Here is a 17,927-nt window from a genome sequence, read left to right as displayed (position 1 = left end):
GGCCAAATTCTACAGTCTGCCCTTTTGAAGGGTCATTGTTTGGGCCAGGCTTAGATGAGGTTTTGTCCAGGTCCTCGGAAAAAGGGAAGAATCTTCCTGTCAAACCCAGACGGGAAAGGTACAGGGAAAAATTTCCCCCCCCTCCTTGCGGTCCCTCAGAGCAATCAACAAAAATCTAGGTAGGAACCCAACAGGAAGTGGGGGTACAGTAGAGGTAGGCAAAAAGGTAATTTGCTATGTCCCTCTCCCGGCTAAGGCACCAAAGATACCAAGTGATTCCAGAATCATGGTAGGGGGCAAACTGCCTCATTTTCCAGTGGGAGGAAGTTTCAGACAGTGCATACAGCATCAAACTGATCAGAAGGCTACAGCCTAGAATTCTCATTAGAGCCCCACCTAGGATTATGTTAACGAATCCTCCCAAGGACACATTAAAAAAGAGCCCTACTAGAAGGAATTCAGGAGCTAGTGGAACAACAAGTGATAGTTCCAGGACCAAAAAAACTGCTATACAGATGCAAGTGCCCAGGAATGGGGAGCCCACCTGGGACAAGGATGTAGCCAGATCCTCTTCCAATCTCAAGGAGCTCAGAGTGGCGTGCAAAGGCTTCGAAAATGCAGTCGCAGGCAAAAGTCCACGTTTGCTCAGACAACACTATGGCTGTAGCCATCAGGGGGGCCAGATCCAAAGCCCTTCTAGACTTGGCGAAGGAGATCCTGGCATGTGCTTGGAGCTGAAGAGAAGTGCCATATGTCAGTTGAAGTCATCTCCTTCCTAGCTGTGTTGTTGGGGGGGGGGTCTGACCTCCAAAGCTTTGGAGGCTTTAACCAAATCCCTCTCTCCTCCTGTCAGATCTAATGCCAGACATGCTTAGGCTCAGGCACGCCTGCCACATGATTCCTGGCATCTGATGCCTATTTAAACCTGAGGCCTGCATGATACCATTGCTGGATGGTCATGGCCTTCAGACTATACTCTTGTGATCCGTGTTCTTGAAAGCTTGCCTGATTCTTCTCAGGATTCCCCCCCCACCTGCTCATGTATGCAGCTCACCTGTGTTATTGACCCCGGCCTAAACTTTTGACTATGATTCGCTTTTTTTTTTTTTTTTTTTTTCCCCCCTCCTATTTGCAATTATAACTTATCTGGCCACTGCTGCTTCCTGAGAGTTTTACATTAAACATCCCAAAAGGCAGTGTGCCGGATTTTGCGCATGGGCAGTCTGTACTCCCCACTGCAGGTGGTGCTCAACTGAACCACTAATGCAGAAGGAAGTTGTGAGGAACTTTGGTTCTTCTGACTTCCTGTGATGGGTGTCCAATTGGACACTGATGCCTCACGTAACTCCAGCAGCTATCTTGAGTCAGACAGCGTCTATTTAAAGCTCCAGCTCTGTCTGATTTTCACTTACCAGACTGATGAGTCCGCTTGGGCAGAGGGTAGACTCCCTTACTTATCCGACTCAGGGCCCCTGGTAGAGTAGACAGGAGGCACGAGAGTGCGGAATGGTATGAGAGCCTGCTGAAGAGATCCAGGTGCGGGATCAGAGATGATCTTCAGACAGCAGGTCAGTAGTCAGGAACACTGGTAACAGGTGCTGAGCAAGACCGGTAGGTCGGGACACAAGCAGGGTTCGGCAACAGGCTGGCAGCAAAGGTACAATAGGAGCAGGCAGAAGCGGAGTCAAACAGGCCAAGGTCAGGTACAGGCAGCAAACCGGAGAATCCAAGGGCAATCTGGGTCATCAGATCAGGTACACAGGAAGACAAGATAGGCAACCGGCACTAGGGCACAGGGAGCTGATGATCAGGCAGCACTGAACAGAGTGCCTGACAAACCTAAATAGGCCGGTTGGCACCAAATGGCGCACTCGTGCGCGCATGCGCCCGCACGCCAGTATGCACTCCAGCCCCTGCAGGAACACGCGCAGTGGCACGCACAGGAACACGCATTGGCGCGCCCCAAGGTGGCCAACACCACAACCAGCAAGGTGAGCTCTCTGACAAGCTCCTGGGTTTGGCATGCTTAATGCAAGTGGCTGCCATAGGAACAGGATCCCTGTCTGGCAGTAACAGTGCGTAGAGGTAAATAAGGGTTCCAGAGGAGTAGGGAAAGTGCAGTGGCTCCAATTACCTCTCTTTAGGATCTATGAACAATGGAAAAGGTGTTGTATATTTACTTTTTTTATTGCTAGACTTTTGGGTGAAGCGCTGACTTTATATATAATAATTTTATTTATTTTTTTTTTTTTTAATACTCTCTTCAGGAGGCCTTACCTTTTTTGGGTGTGGACCGGCAAAGGCCGCAGTCTGCTCCTCATTGCAGAAGTTGCTGGCAGCTTCAAGTCTTTAGACCTCTGTTACAGTTCATAAGTGGCGCCAGGCAGGTGTGCCTTCTTGCCGGGCCTGAATAAATTGTGTTTAACCTTTCTACAATATACAGTGGGACAAAAAAAGTATTTAGTCAGCCACCAATTGTGCAAGTTCTCCCAATTAAAAAGATGAGAGAGGCCTGTAATTGTCAGCGTAGGTATACCTCAACTATGAGCGGCAAAATGTGGAAACAAATCCAGACAATCACATTGTCTGGCTGATTTTTGAAAGAATTTATTTGCAAATTATGGTGGAAAATAAGTATTTGGTCAATATCAAAAGTTCATCTCAATACTTTGTTGGCAATGACAGAGGTCAAACATTTTCTGTAAGTCTTCACAAAGTTGTCACACACTGTTGCTGGTATGTTGGCCCATTCCTCCATGCAGATCTCCTCTAGAGCAGTGATGTTTTGGGGCTGTCGCTGGGCAACACAGACTTTCAACTCTCTCCAAAGGTTTTCTATGGAGTTGAGATCTGGAGACTGGCTAGGCCACTCCAGGACCTCGAAATGCTTCTTACGAAGCCACTCCTTCGTTGCCTGGGCGGTGTGTTTGGGATCATTGTCATGCTGAAAGACCCAGCCACGTTTCATCTTCAATGCTCTTGCTGATGGGAGGAGGTTTGCACTCAAAATCTCACGATACACGGCCCCATTCATTCTTTCATGTACATGGATCAGTCATCCTGTTCCCTTTGCAGAGAAACAGCCCCAAAGCATGATATTGCCACCCCCATGCTTCACAGTAGGTATGATGTTCTTTGGTTGCAACTCGGCATTCTCTCTCCTCCAAACACTTAGAGTTCTGTTTCTACCAAACAGTTCTACTTTGGTTTCATCTGACCATATGACATTCTTCCAATCCTCTTCTGGATCATCCAAATGCTCTCTAGCAAACCTCGGACGGGCCCGGACATGTACTGGCTTAAGCAGGGGGACACGTCTGGCACTGCAGGATCTGAGTCCCTGGCGACGTAGTGTGTTACTGATGGTAGCCTTTGTTACATTGGTCCCAGCTCTCTGCAGGTCATTCACTAGGTCCCCCCGTGGTGTTCTGGGATTTTTGCTCACCGTTCTTGTGATTATTTTGACCCCACGGGGTGAGATCTTGCGTGGAGCCCCAGATTGAAGGAGATTATCAGTGGTCTTGTATGTCTTCCATATTCTAATTATTGCTCCCACAGTTGATTTCTTCACACCAAGCTGCTTGCCTATTGCAGATTCAGTCTTCCCAGCCTGGTGCAGGTCTACAATTTTGTTTCTGGTGTCCTTCAACAGCTCTTTGGTCTTCACCATAGTGGAGTTTGGAGTGTGACTGTTTGAACTTGTTATCAGTATAAAAAACACCTGTCCACAACTTCAAACAGGTGCCATTAATACAGATAATGAGTGGAGGACAGAGGAGCCTCTTAAAGAAGATACAGGTTTGTGAGAGCCAGAAATCTTGCTTGTTTGTAGGCGACCAAATACTTATTTTTCACCATAATTTGCAAATAAATTCTTTCAAAAATCAGACAATGTGATTGTCTGGATTTGTTTCCACATTTTGTTTCTCATAGTTGAGGTATACCTATGATGACAATTACAGGCCTCTCATCTTTTAAAGTGGGAGAACTTGCACAATTGGTGGCTGACTAAATACTTTTTTGCCCCACTGTAACTTCATTGCCTGACTTGGACTATATGTATTCATTGCCTGCCACAGCACTCTGTACCTTGCTCACATGGGGCAGGTCTCTGTCAGAGCCCCGTGGCATGTCTGTGCATGCTTGGAGAGATTTGGCACATGCACACTGTGGCTCTGCTTGATCCTATAAACCTGGTAAAGCCACAGCCTGCCTGCACATGTGCTGGATCATCCACACATGAGCAGACTTTTGGTAAGACCAGCAGCAGGTTTGCACATGTTTGAGATCTCAATTCAAGATGGCTGTGCAGGAGCAGAGAAGAGCAAGGAGAACTTTGTCTGTCTGTTTCGTCAGATTAGGTGACCCATCAGAATTTGTAATGGAATTGATGTTCTGTCGCCGCCATCTTGCTACACCCTGCACTCCTCCGCAGTGAGAAGACGGCAAGCTAACATCTTGTTACACCCACCAGAGTCTTATATTTCATAATTTTTAACAGTAAACGGAGTGTAGCACCCTCTACCATAGGTGCTAGAGTGAGGATTTTTGTAAGGGGAAACTGTCAGGCAGGTAAATTTTAGGCAGGCCTATGCTTCAGGCTAGGCCTGCTTGTTTTGATCTGGGGGGCAGGGAGTGGTTAGTGCAGCAGTGTGTGACCACCTGTGCTTCAGTTCTGAGGTGCCTCCCCTGCTTCCAGGAAGAATGTTCTGGAAGTGGGGCTGGGCCTAGGACTGGAGTGGCAGGCAGCTCATGTGAGGAGCTCTGACAAATCCCCCAACTGGAATTTGCAGGGGGCAGGCCACTGGGGGGAGTTGTCGGCTGGGAGACGTGGAGATTGGAGTACTAGGCAGCAAGAGGGGCCCCATCCCCATCTGGGGGGGGTGTGAGGCCTAGCGGAGGAGCCAGGGAGAGCTGGGAAGGAACTTCATCTTTACATGGTCATAGATGAAGGAGCTTCATCCTTACACGGCCATGGATGAAGTGTTCTGGAACAGAGGGGTTGGAGAAGCTGCTGGAACATATTTCCAGCTAAAGTTCTCCATCATGAACTCGGGGCAGGAAAAGGTCATTGAGTGGAGTTCTGGATGAGGCATGCCAGGGGAGCTGGGTGCGAGGCCAGTGGAGAGACTGTGGGGAGAGTGTCAAATCGTTGTGGCCCAAGGGCACATGATTTGCAGGCCAGACTAGCTGGGAACAGTAGTCCATTAATCAGCACATGCTACTAATTACTGGGCCTCCAGGAAGAGGTACTGCAGACCTCTGCCCTAGTAAAAGTACAACCAATCCTAGTCAGCAACTGAGACTGTTTGGTCTCTTTTGTCAACTGAGGATGCTGTGACATGAAGAATAATGATCTACAGCGGAAGTTTGTGCAGGAGCGTGGAAGTCCTGGGAGCAACAGTCTGCAGGAGATACGCAGAGGAGAAATAGTCTGCATGCTACAGGGGAAGTGACTGTAAATATTATGTGTATATCAGTACTTCATGGCTCAAACTTTCTTTCTAATTCATAAATATGATGGCAAAGCATTTGTTCTATGGGCATCCCATATTTCCTTTCCCACAACCAAGTTACATCCCCCCCCAATAAACAAACAAAAAAACAACGCAAATGACTGTTCATTGTCTCAGAGGGGATTGATGAAGGTCTGGCAGCAGGGTGACATGCTGGATGTTAGTTACTAGTAGCAACCAAGCGCTACAGGAGCTTATATAGTGAAATACAGTATTTATAAATCCATTGGACTGTTTACATGTTGAATTATAAAAGCAGCAGTGTTCTGTCAGATTTGCAAACCTGTGAGATCAGCATGCTCGCCGCTGCTTTTAAAATTCAACATGTAAACAGTCCGTCAGATTTCTAAATACTGTATTTCACCATATAAGCTTAGTTTACTGTTTAAAAAAAAGTGTGAAATGCAAGACTCCGGTGGGTGTAACAAGATGTCCGCTTGCCGCCTTCTCACTGCATTGTTACTGTGGAGGAGTGCAGGGTGTAGCAAGATGGTGGAACGTCACTTCTGTTACAAATTCTGACAGGTCGCCTAATCTGACAAAACACCTGCAAGAAGATAATGCTGGAATCCATGCACCTGGAAGTATGTTGTTTTTTTATTTTATTTTTTTTATTTGTTTACAGGGACAAGTTACTTTGTCAGGTAGGATGAAGTTCCTTTTCAACTATCAAAAGTGCTATGCTGCACTGATCTTTTCATCCAACTTCATTAAAAATGATTATTATTATATATATATATCTCACAAAAGTGAGTACACCCCTCACATTTTTGTAAATTTTTTTTATATCTTTTCATGTGACAACACTGAAGAAATTTCACTTTGCTACAATGTAAAGTAGTAAGAGCCCATTCACACAGGGGCGACTTTGGATCCGACTTGAAGTTGCGCAACATGTCAAATTCCATGTTAGTCAATGAGACCCGTCTTAATGTACACCACTGGAGTCGCTCTGACTTCAGAAAAGGTTCCTGTACTACTTCAATCCGACTTCTAGGCGACTTGTACCCATTGATTTTAATGGAAGTCGCCTCCAAAGTCGGATCGTGTCTTAACTGAAGCAACATTACAGGAAGAGAAAATTGTTTTCTCAGGCAAACCCCTCCCTCCCACAGAGCTGATTGTTGTTTGATTGGTCACTGGAAAGTCGCCTGTCCTGCAGGCAACTTGAATTCGCTTTGTAAGTCGAGCTGTGGTGCGCGTCCAGGTCGCCTTGCAAAGTCGCGGCCAGAATCGTGTTGCCCCTATGTGAACTGGCTCTAAGTGTACAGCTTGTATAACAGTGTAAATTTGCTGTCCCCTCAAAATAATTCAACAAACAGCAAGAAATGTCTAAACCGCTGGCAACAAAAGTGAGTACACCCCTAAGTGCGCTCCTCCACCTTATGTTTGAGAATGCCCCACAGATGCTCAATAAGGTTTAGGTTTGAAGACATGCTTGGCCAGTCCATCACCTTTACCCTCAGCTTCTTTAGCAAGACAGTGGTCATCTTGGAGGTGTGTTTGGGGTCCCAAGGGAGGGGATCATGCTCTGCTTCAGTATGTCACAGTACATGTTGGCATTCATGGTTCCTTCAATGAACTGTAGCTCCCCAGTGTCGGCAGTACTCATGTAGCCCCAGACCATGACACTCCCACCGCCATGCTTGACTGTAGACAAGACACCCTTGTCTTTGTACTCCACCTGGTTGCCGTCACACACACTTGACACCATCTGAACCAAATAAGTTTATCTTGGTCTCATCAGACCACAGGACATGGTTCCAGTAATCCATGTTCTTAGTCTGCTTGTCTTCAGCAAACTGTTTGCGAGCTTTCTTGTGCATCTTCTTTAAAAGAGGCTTCCTTCTGGGATGACAGCCATGCAGACCAATTTGATGCAGTGTGTGGCGTATGGTCTGAGCTCTGACAGGCTGACCCCCCAACCCTTCAACCTCTGCAGCAATGCTGGGCGCACTCATATGTCTATTTCCCAAAGACAACCTCTGGATATGATGTTGACCATGTGCACTTAGATTCTTCGGTCGACCATGGCGAGGCCTGTTCCGAGAGGAACCTGTCCTGCATAGGCGTGCGCGCAGGGTGTGCCGGATGTGCCTGGGCACACCCTAATCACCCTGTGCGGCTTCCCTCCTCTCCCAATGAATGCTGCAGGGTATCATTTCAGATTGGAGAGCAGGGAAGGGGCCAGTAAATATATCAGTTACCGACCCCTTCTTTTTCTAAATAAACAGAATGAGTGATCAATCACTCGCTGTGCTCATTCATAACTGAAGCATAGTAAACTCTTTTTTTACTATGCTTCAGTGTGTGAATGACCAGGGAAAGGGACTGGGGAATCTCTGTCCTCAGTCCCTTTCTCTGCCTCAAAAGTGAGAGGGTTTGAGCTTTGTAGTGCACACCCTAATGCAATAGGCTGCGCACGCCTATGCTGTCCTGGTAAACGGCTGTATGGTCTTGGCCATCGGGCTGCAGCTCAGTTTCAGGGTCTTGGCAATCTTCTTATAGCCTAGGCCATCTTTATGTAGGGCAAAAATTATTTTTTTTTTCAGATCCTCAGAGAGTTCTTTGCCGTGAGGTACCATGTTGAACTTCCAGTGACCAGTATGAGAGAGTGAGAGCGTGACAAGTTGTGAAGACAGAAAACGTGACTGCTGAGTTTTCTATACTCTAGCTGTAGCTCAAAAAACATACTCAGTTCAGTACAGTGCAGCTTACAGTAACCTCTGGGAAGAAGCAGCGCATGCACACAGATCTGTTTTTCACACTTGGCTTCAAGGAAAATAATTAACCCAAAATCCTTTGAGCCATTAAAGAATACAACTAGAACGATAAGATAAAGTGGCAATTAAACCTCTACAATAAATTATATTTATTAGCAAACATGATTTGACAGATTTGATACCATTTGATTCTTGTTTTTAGTTTGTTATGGAACAAAGGGCAAACTACAACTTTAATGTAAATAGCCCAACTTTTTTTTTTTTTTTGGTAGAGTGGGGAAGTGTTAGAACCCCTGTTGGGATTGATTGCTTTCTGGGGCTCTGTTAAGGAGATTTCCCTTAACTACCTGTTATGGTGACAACAGTCTCGACAGGCCAGTAATGAGGGAAACAGAAACACAGACAGAACACATTTCTTTTTTTTTTTTTTTTTTTTTTTTTAGGATAGTAGCAGAATATTAGAACTTCCTAATCTATTCAAAGATACAAATACATGGCTATACATGCATTTAAAATGGCTAGATGGCTACTATATTTTCATGTGTGTGTATATATATAATGTATGTGTGTATCTATCTATCGATAATCTCAATAGATAGATTATATATTTTAAAAAACAACTCTTCTTAATCAAATAAGCTTGTACTTTATACTTTAGTGACAGCAGCGTGTGTGTGTGTATATGTGTATATATATATATATATACACTGTAGATATACATGCTACTGTCATTAAAACAGGGTGGATAAAAATCGATGATTTAAAAAAAAATCAGATTTTTTTTTAAAAGAAGAATTCCACCCAAAAGTGGAACTTCCGCTCATTTGTCTCCCCCCCCCAGCCCCCACCTGGTGCCACATTTGGCCCCTTTCGGTGGGGGAGGGGGAGCGTATACCTGTTTTTGACCGGTATCCTGTTCCCACTTCTGGGAGTCCAGGCCATGGCAAATTACATCACAGCTCAGCTCCCTCCTCCCTCCTCCTTCCTCCTTCCTCCACCGCTGGGCCAGTAGGAGAGCGCAGTGGAGCCTCGCGCATGCGCAGTAGGGACCCGGCGTAAACCTGTAATGCTACACTGCCCCCTCCCCTTTTAGCGCAATGGCGGCGGCGGCAGCAGCACCCAACAGCTGATGGAAACATCAGCTTCGGTGCCGACATTGCTGGACTCCAGGACAGGTAAGTGTCCTATTATTAAAAATCAGCAGCTGCAGTAAGTGTAGCTGCTGGCTCTTATTTTTACAGGGGTCAGCGGACCTCTACTTTAAATCAGATTTTTTTTAATTAAAAATCTGATTTTTTTTTTTTTTTTTAAACTTTATCAAATTTATTTTAATAGATGTTTTACTCCAAAAGCATTTTATCTAAAGATATTTTTTTTTCTTAAGATACATTAATAATTTAGTTTATTCCGCATGAAATGGAGCTTAGTTATGTAGCATGAGGCTGTATATTCTGCAATATTTACATTTTTGGTGAACTCATTCAATGAATTCAAGCTGAGATAACATGCACAGCATTGATGCATTCACACATTGTCACAGTAACCATGAGATAAAACAAAGTTCAGGAATATTCCTTTATCCCATTGTTTTGCAAATCTATGTACACTACAAACTGTATGATTGAATCTGTTCTGATGTCGCTGTTTTACTAACCTGACAGCTTATTACTCTAAATAGGAAACCTTCATTTTGTTTGCAGATATTAAATATTCTAACTACCAGCAAGAATGAGGCCTTACATTTAAAGAGCACCTGTCATTTCAGATCCATCATGGCAGCGCCTGTTAGCGGGCATCCACTCACCTGCTGCCGCCATGTCCCTCACCTTGTTGGGTCACTGCCACATCACCAGCCGTCCCATTAAAGTGAATGAGACTGTCGGGGAGTCAACAGCGGGTCAGAGGAGGAGCCACTGCGGGACAGAGATGACAGTTGCTCTTTAAAAACTATGATTTAAATTGAGTTGATTTAAATCAAATCCACCCTGCACTAAAGTATAAAGTATAAGCTTTTTTGATTAAGAACAGCTACTTTTTAAAATGTAATAAACAACTTGCTCACCCTATAGGGTTATATAAATACCCCATCATATTTCATATCAAGACACATAGATACTCTACACCAGTGGTCTCCAAACTGCGACCCAGGGGGCCAGATGCTTGCCTTCATTTGACCCTCGGGGCACTATTCCTTCCACTGACACCAATGATAAGGCACTATTCCCCCCACTGATACCAGTAATGAGGCACTATTCCTCCCACTGACACCAGTAATGAGGCCCTATTCCTCCCACTGACACCAGTAATGAGGCACTATTCCTCCCACTGACACCAGTAATGAGGCACTATTCCTCCCACTGACACCAGTAATGAGGCACTATTCCTCCCACTGACACCAGTAATGAGGCACTATTCCTCCCACTGACACCAGTAATGAGGCACTATTCCTCCCACTGACACCAGTAATGAGGCACTATTCCTCCCACTGACACCAGTAATGGGGCACTATTCCTCCCACTGACACCAGTAATGAGGCACTATTCCTCCCACTGACCCTAATGATGGGGCACAATTCCTCCCATTCATACCAATGATGGGGCACTATTTCTCCCACTGACACCAACCATGGGGCACTATCCCCCCCCCCCCCCACACTACCAAAGAAGGGGCACTATTCCTCCCCCTGATACCAAAGATGGGACATTGTTTACTCCCACTGACTCCAGTACATTTTCTATTCCTGCTGGCCACAGTGCTGCCCCCCTAAAGTCTGAAGGACAGTAAACTGACCCTTTGTTTAGAAAGTTTGGAGACCTCTGCTCTACGCCAATGACATCATATAACCTACAAAGAATATATTCTTAGAACTACAACTTTTATTTATAGCATTCCATAGCCATACCTACAGTATATGATCGTATACAAAATATATGAAAAAATTAAATATTCACAAATTGATAAAAAAATTAAAATAAACTATAAGCTCAATTCACAAAGCTTTAAAGTGTAACTACAGACAAAATAAAAAGTGACACATAAGATGCAGTCTCTCATTAGCATTATCTCATTATTTAAAGCGGTTGTACACCCTTTTTTAAACTTTTACCTACAGATAAGCCTATAATTAAGCTTACCTGTAGGTGAAATTAATATCTCCTAAACCTGTATGGTTTAGGAGATATTAACTTTGCATGCAGCCGCTAAAGTCAGCGGCGCATGCGCTGTGAAGGCCCGGCTGAAGGTCCAGCAGACGCCGCCGGACCTTGCCGGGAAAAAGATTCCCGCTCATGCGCGGGAGTGACGTCATCGCGGCTCTGGCCACTCACCGCGCCGGAGCTGCGATACCCGGAAAGAAACGCCGAGGGAACATGTCAGCTCCCTCGACGTGGACCACAATCAGATGTCGAGGCCTCGTTCTAAGGTGAGTATTTCATAATGAGCTAGTATGTGCTGCATACTAGCTCATTTATGCCTTTGTCTTGCAGGTTTTTTTTGTTTAAAAAAAAAAAGGTGCGGGTATACAACCGCTTTAAGTCCCCCTGTAACATAGTTTTATCACTTGTTGATGCTACCAGAAGGTCCATTATTTTCCATTTCCTGTATTAGGATGACAACACTTTGTTCTCAGGTGAAATCCCACAGGAGCATTGTCACCCTGTGGACAGGATAATCTTAGATGGACATGTCTTTAAATGGACGAGGACGATTAGTCGAAGACAAATAAATAATGCCCAATTTTTTGTTACAACTATTTCTTTTGGGGAAAAAAGTTTTAAGCCATATGAATAAAACATGACTGCCGAGAGTGTTTAAGGCCCCTTTCACATGGGCAGAAAAAAAAACAATATTTTTTACTTTTTGCTATAATAAATATCCCAAAAAAATATATAAAAAAAAATGTTTTTCCTCAGTTTAGGCCAATATGTATTCTTCTACATATCTTTGGTAAAAAAAAAAATCACAAATAGCAGGGTATAATGATTGGTTTGCGCAAAAGTTATACAAAATAGGGGATAGATTTATAGCATTTTTATTGTTAATTTTTTTTTTCAATAGTAATGGCAGCGATCTGCGATTTTTCTTGTGACTACAACATTGCAGTGGACAGATCGGACACTTTTGACACTATTTTGGGACCATTGACATTTATACAGCAATCAGAGCTAAAAATAGCCACTGATTACTGTATAAATGTCACTGGCAGGGAAGGGGTTAAACACTAGGGGGCGATCAAGGGGTTAAGTGTGTTCCATCAGTGTGTTCTAACTGAAGGGGTGATGGGCTCACTAGAACATGACAAAGATCACTGTTGCCGATCACTGGGAGCAGTAGATCCCTGTCATTTCACTAGGCAGAGCAGGGAAATGCCTTTTTTTCATCTCCCCGTTCTGCCGCTCCATGCCGTGATCGCGGGCCACCGGCGGACATCGACATGCTCGCGCCCGCTAGCCTGTGAGAACAGAGGGATGTACAGGTACGTCCATTTGTGCAGCCCTGCCATTCTGCCGAGGTACATCGTCCTGCAGCGGTCAGCAAGCGGTTAATTTTTTATTTTGCCCATGGTGCTACTTTAACACAATGATACGTATCTTTAATTAAGCCATGAGATTGTAATCTTCAAATATCATAAGACTAAAGAATTACTGTCAATTTTTTTTTAAGGCTCTTTTTCCTAGCATGTAAAATATATAGCAGTAGAAATTTGTGTCTAGAAACATTTGATTTGCTGTATCTATGTCGCATAGTTACATAGTAGGTGAGGTCATACCTCCCAACATTTTGAGATGGGAATGAGGGACACCTACTAGCAAATGTATGCAGGCATAGGACACGCCCCTTGCCACGTCCCTTAAAGGAGAATTAACAAAAAAGGTTAATTAAATCCACAAGTGCTTTTTTTTTAACCACTACTATTCCTTTTATATTGGCTTTCAAAACCTACAAATTCAGCAATTTAGAAATTAGATGAAAGCTTTAGCACTGGGAAACACTATTTGAAAGATAAAAAGTGCATTTTATATACAAGTATATAGATCAGACCACAATGAGGGACAAATGAGGAGGAATGAGGGACAAAGGGACATTGCTCCAAATCAGGGACAGTCCCTCGAAATCAGGGACAATTGGGAGCTATGGGTGAGGTTGAAAAAAAGACACAAGTCCATCAAGTCCAACCTATGTGTGTGATTATATGTTAGTATTACATCGTATATCCCTGTATGTTGTGGTCGTTCAGGTTCTTATCTAATGGTTTTTTGAAACTAACGATGCTCCCTGCTGAGACCACCGCAATAATGTATAATGCATGTCATATTGCAATTAAATTATTCAATTGTACCTGTGAAGGCTTTTGAATTATTTATAGCGAAATTTAATTTTCAAAGGATACTCATTGCCTTAGAAAAGTATCTACATCTATCTACACATACCCTCACAGAAAGTTTTTAGAGGTTACAATCAAGGTATACATCCAATGCCCAAACAGATATATGGAAGGCACATAACTGTTTACAGATGTATCACATAAATCACATTGAGGTTGATTTACTAAAACTGGAGAGTGCAAAATCTGGTGAAGCTGTGCATGGTAGCCAATCAGCTTCTATCTTCAGCTTGTCCAATTAAGCTTTGACAAAAAAAAACCTGGAAGCTAATTGATTTCTATGCACAGCTGCACCAGGTTTCACACTCTCTAGTTTTATTAAATCAACTCCCCAAGGGGGAAAACCGGAAAACCACAGAGCAGTACTTAATAAAACAAAGCCTTCATGTACTACCCGCTTTGTTTCATTTAGTCTATAATTCTGAGAGAGCAGTTTTCAAATATGTAGAAAGCAGCATGCAGGGGCTTGGTGAAGGTGGCAGTGTAGGTATGCAGATGTCTAGTTGGGTTCACCTGATAAAAGGATATATAGCCACCATCATAGTCTAGGTGTATTCCAACAGATTTCACTATAGAGTCTGTAGAAATTGTGGTTTGGATGTTGTTGTGGGATGCTCCGAGGAACTTTTGATAAAATATGGTCCAGGATTTATCGTTGTATCCAATAAAAGACTCATTGCCAGGGATTTTCCTCTCAATGCTGTTACAAGCCACACCAAGAATCCATCTTGAGGCCCCACTTACGTCCACCTCCCAGTAATGTTGTCCTGATGTAAAAATGTTGCTGCTTAAAACCTGACAGGATTTAAACCTCTCTGGTGTCATGGTGTACTTCTGAGAGGTGGCAGAGTAAGAAGCAGATTTAAGATCACCTGAAAGAATGATTTTATTGTGAGCTGTATCTATGTCTAAGGAGAGGTCGGTCTTCTTCAGACTGGAAAACTGGCGTATAGATTTAAGCTCCAGCACACTTTCAGCAAAGCTTTGAAGTCCCATGTGTAGTATAAGAGAAATTGGGCTCTCGTCTAAACTTGCAGCTAGGTTGGCTTCATAGTTACTGTTGCTGGACCGACGAGAGTTTCTACGTTTGGTTTCTCCGTGAGGAGTTCCCCTGAGCACAGTTAATGGGTCAGTCACATTGTGTAGCTCCTTGATGCTGCCTATTTTTTTGCTGAGCTCATCCTTAGTTTTTTCATGTTGCTGAATTAAGGCATTCACTCTGAACGTGGCCTGCTGCTCTTGTCTGGAGACCTCACTGTTGGCTCTTGTCTGCAGAGCTTCGAGTGGTTCGTTGATATCTCTAAAGAGAGCTGCCACCCTTTCATTTATACCAGAAGCCGCTTCTTGAACACTTTCACGTATCTTCAGCAGCTTCTCAAGGTTGTTCTCATTCTCCTCACTCTCCAAAGTCAAGTTGTCTAACATGTCCTTCAGACTCGCCTTTCTCTTTTCAAAGGCGTCCTTTAGGGGATCCACTTTGTGCCCTCGATGATCTCCAATAATGCAGCATGATACGCAAATGCAAGCCCCATCTTTGGAGCAACAGAACTCGATGATCTTATCATGGACGGAGCATTTCATGTCCTTTATTGAAGTGGTAGGCTCCACCATGACATGCTCTTGAGACTTGCTGTGTGTCTTGAGATGTTCTTCACACATCGAGGCTTCACAATGAATGCATGTTTTAGTGGCAGGCACGGATGTCTGGACACAGTAAGTGCAGAAAATCTCCTTCTCCTTCTGCTTGGCAGAATCTCTGCGTTCCATATTCTTCTTAAATCTTTGATGAGGGCCGATCTGAGGCTTTCAAAAAGTTTAGCCTTAAGCTATGAAGTTTGAGTCGCAATGCTCTTTATGTTGTGCTTTTAAGAGTCACACCTAACTCCTACAACTGTTAAGTTAAACACTGGTATTATAGCTTAGTACGGGAGGCAAATTCTGTTCTGCCCTTTCAACAAGCATGTAATAAAATAGATATCATAGCAACAAGTCTTTTGTTGGTTACCATAATAAATTTCAGAGCCACAGTGTCACATGATGACCAGAGTCCATATAATATAACTGAACAAACAGAACTGTTCTCTTGCAAAAAAAGAGCAATGGTCCTATCTCTGTGAGGCAAGCTATCAATTGTGATACTACTACATAGACTAATGCCTCAACTGAATTTAGTTTTTTTAGGTTTAGATATACTTTAAAGCCTAACTTCAGGTTTCATTTACCTTTAACTAGTTGGTTTGGGCCAATCTGGTCCAAACAAAATATTTCCTCTATTAATACATATGCCCGCTATGAACGGCAGCTACAGACCATAGCCAACATGATGATGCACAGCCAGGGGTCATGTCCATGAATGCCTGGGCTCATAGGAAACGGCTTGAATGACGCTGCTCATCATTCAACCCAGAAAGTGATTGGTGATAAAACTGATATAGTAAATTTGCAAGGGACACCCCTAGAGAATTGCAATGAGACCTGTTTATTTTTTTCATTTTGAAATATACTGAGCTATTTATTTAACCACTTGCCGCCCACGAATGTCCCTGTACATCCTTAAAGCGGAGGTCCGCCCACCCCTGCAAAAATGTAAAAGCCAGCAGCTACACATACTGCAGTTGCTGACTCTTAATAATAGGATACTTACCTGTCCTGGAGTCCAGCCATGTCGGCACCGCAGCTGATGTTTCCAGCAGCTGTTGGGTGCTGCCGCCGCCATTGCTGGTAAGGGAACCCGGCAGTGGAGCATTACAGCTTCACGCCTGGTCCCTACTTCGCATACGCGATGCACCGCTGCCCTTTCCTACTGACCCGGCGGCGGGGGAAGGAGGAGGAGGGAGCCAAGTTGCTGACGTAATTTGCCGCGGCCCGGTCTCCCAGAAGTGGGGACAGGGTACCTGTCAAAGACAGGTATCCGCTCCCCCCTTCCCTCTGAAAGGTACCAAATGTTGCACTGGAGGGGGGGAGGAGACAAATGAGCGGAAGTTCCACTTTTGAGTGGAACTCCACTTTAAGTTGCAGTGGTTATACCAGGATGAGGCCTGCAGCTACGGGCATCTTCCTGGTATCTTCTTTTTTGGCCAATGATGCTCTTTTTTGTAAGTGCAATCCTAGTGGCTAATTGCTTCCACCACCTTTTGGTGATTCCACCAGCCGACTTTAGAGATGATCGAAGACCAAATCGTTCCTGATCATTTAGATTGGTCTAAGAAACCAGAAGTGATGAGTATTTTATCACTCGCTGGTGGTTTTGTGTTTACTGGCCAGTTAGCGGCCAGTAAACCAGCCAATCAGAGCAATCTGTGTCTGATAGGTTGCTTTGGAGGTAGACCCCCAGATCTCTCCATAAAGAGGACCTATGATGGCCCATGCAATAAAGTTGATAAAAAACAAATTAAAGAGACAGTGCAAAAAAAAAAAATTTTAATAAAAAAAGTAAAGCGCCCCCGCCCCCCCTTTTTGCTCACACTCAAAAGACAATGCATATGTTGGTTGTGCATAAGTTAATGGGGAGGTATCGATGCAAACGTTTTAGCGAGAGCAATAATAAACTGGTAACCTGTATAGGCTTTTAAAGGATTGCCTATGGAGATCTTTAGTTATCACAGTTTGTTGCCATTTCACGAGCGTGCGCAATTTTAACATGTTGGGTATCTTTTTACTTGGTGTAACATCATCTTTTATATTTTACCAAACAATTGGGTGTTATAGTGTGGTTTTGTGCATTAAAATGAATTACCTGCTTTTATACAGGGCACTTTCATCCCCTTCCTGCCCAGGCCAATTTTCTGCTTTCAGTGCTGTCACACTTTGAATGACAATTGCACAGTCATGCAATGCTTTACCCAAACAAAATGTTTATTCTTTTTATGAGGCAGATAGAGCTTTCTTTGGGTGGTATTTTATCATCACTGGGTTTTTTATTTTTTGCTGAACAAATAAAAAAAGACCGAATTTAAAAAAAACAAAAAACTTTTCTTCGTTTCTATTATAGCATTCTGTAAATAAGTAAGTTTTCTCCTTCACTGATGTGCACTGATGAGACGGCACCGATGAGGTGGCACTGATATGCAGGACTGATGGGCACTGATGGGCAGTCTTTGTGGGCACTGATGGGCGGCACTGAAAGATGACACTAATAGGCGGCACCGATGAAGAGGCACTGACGGGCATCACTGATGGGCACTGGAAGGCAGCACAGATTGACATCACTGATTGACGCTGATTGGCATCACTGGTGGGCATCACTTGCGGGCACCGGTGGGCATCACTGGTGAGAACTGGCACGCATTGTTGATGGGGCTGCAC

At 44.0% G+C, this 17,927-nt stretch overlaps 1 protein-coding gene across 1 annotated transcript; it reads right to left on the bottom strand.

Moving 5' to 3' along the window:
- Positions 1–14,030: 14,030 nt before the first annotated feature.
- On the bottom strand, positions 14,031–15,389 carry LOC141148026 (E3 ubiquitin-protein ligase Midline-1-like). Its single transcript, XM_073635183.1, has one exon. It carries the CDS (start codon positions 15,387–15,389, stop codon positions 14,031–14,033), a length of 1,359 nt encoding a protein of 452 aa, XP_073491284.1.
- Positions 15,390–17,927: the final 2,538 nt, after the last annotated feature.

This window comes from Aquarana catesbeiana, linkage group LG06, assembly GCF_042186555.1.
Source record: "Aquarana catesbeiana isolate 2022-GZ linkage group LG06, ASM4218655v1, whole genome shotgun sequence".
NCBI classification, from domain to species: Eukaryota; Metazoa; Chordata; class Amphibia; order Anura; family Ranidae; genus Aquarana; species Aquarana catesbeiana.
Note: the sequence above shows the minus strand (reverse complement) of the source record. Positions and strands in the feature narration are given on the sequence as shown.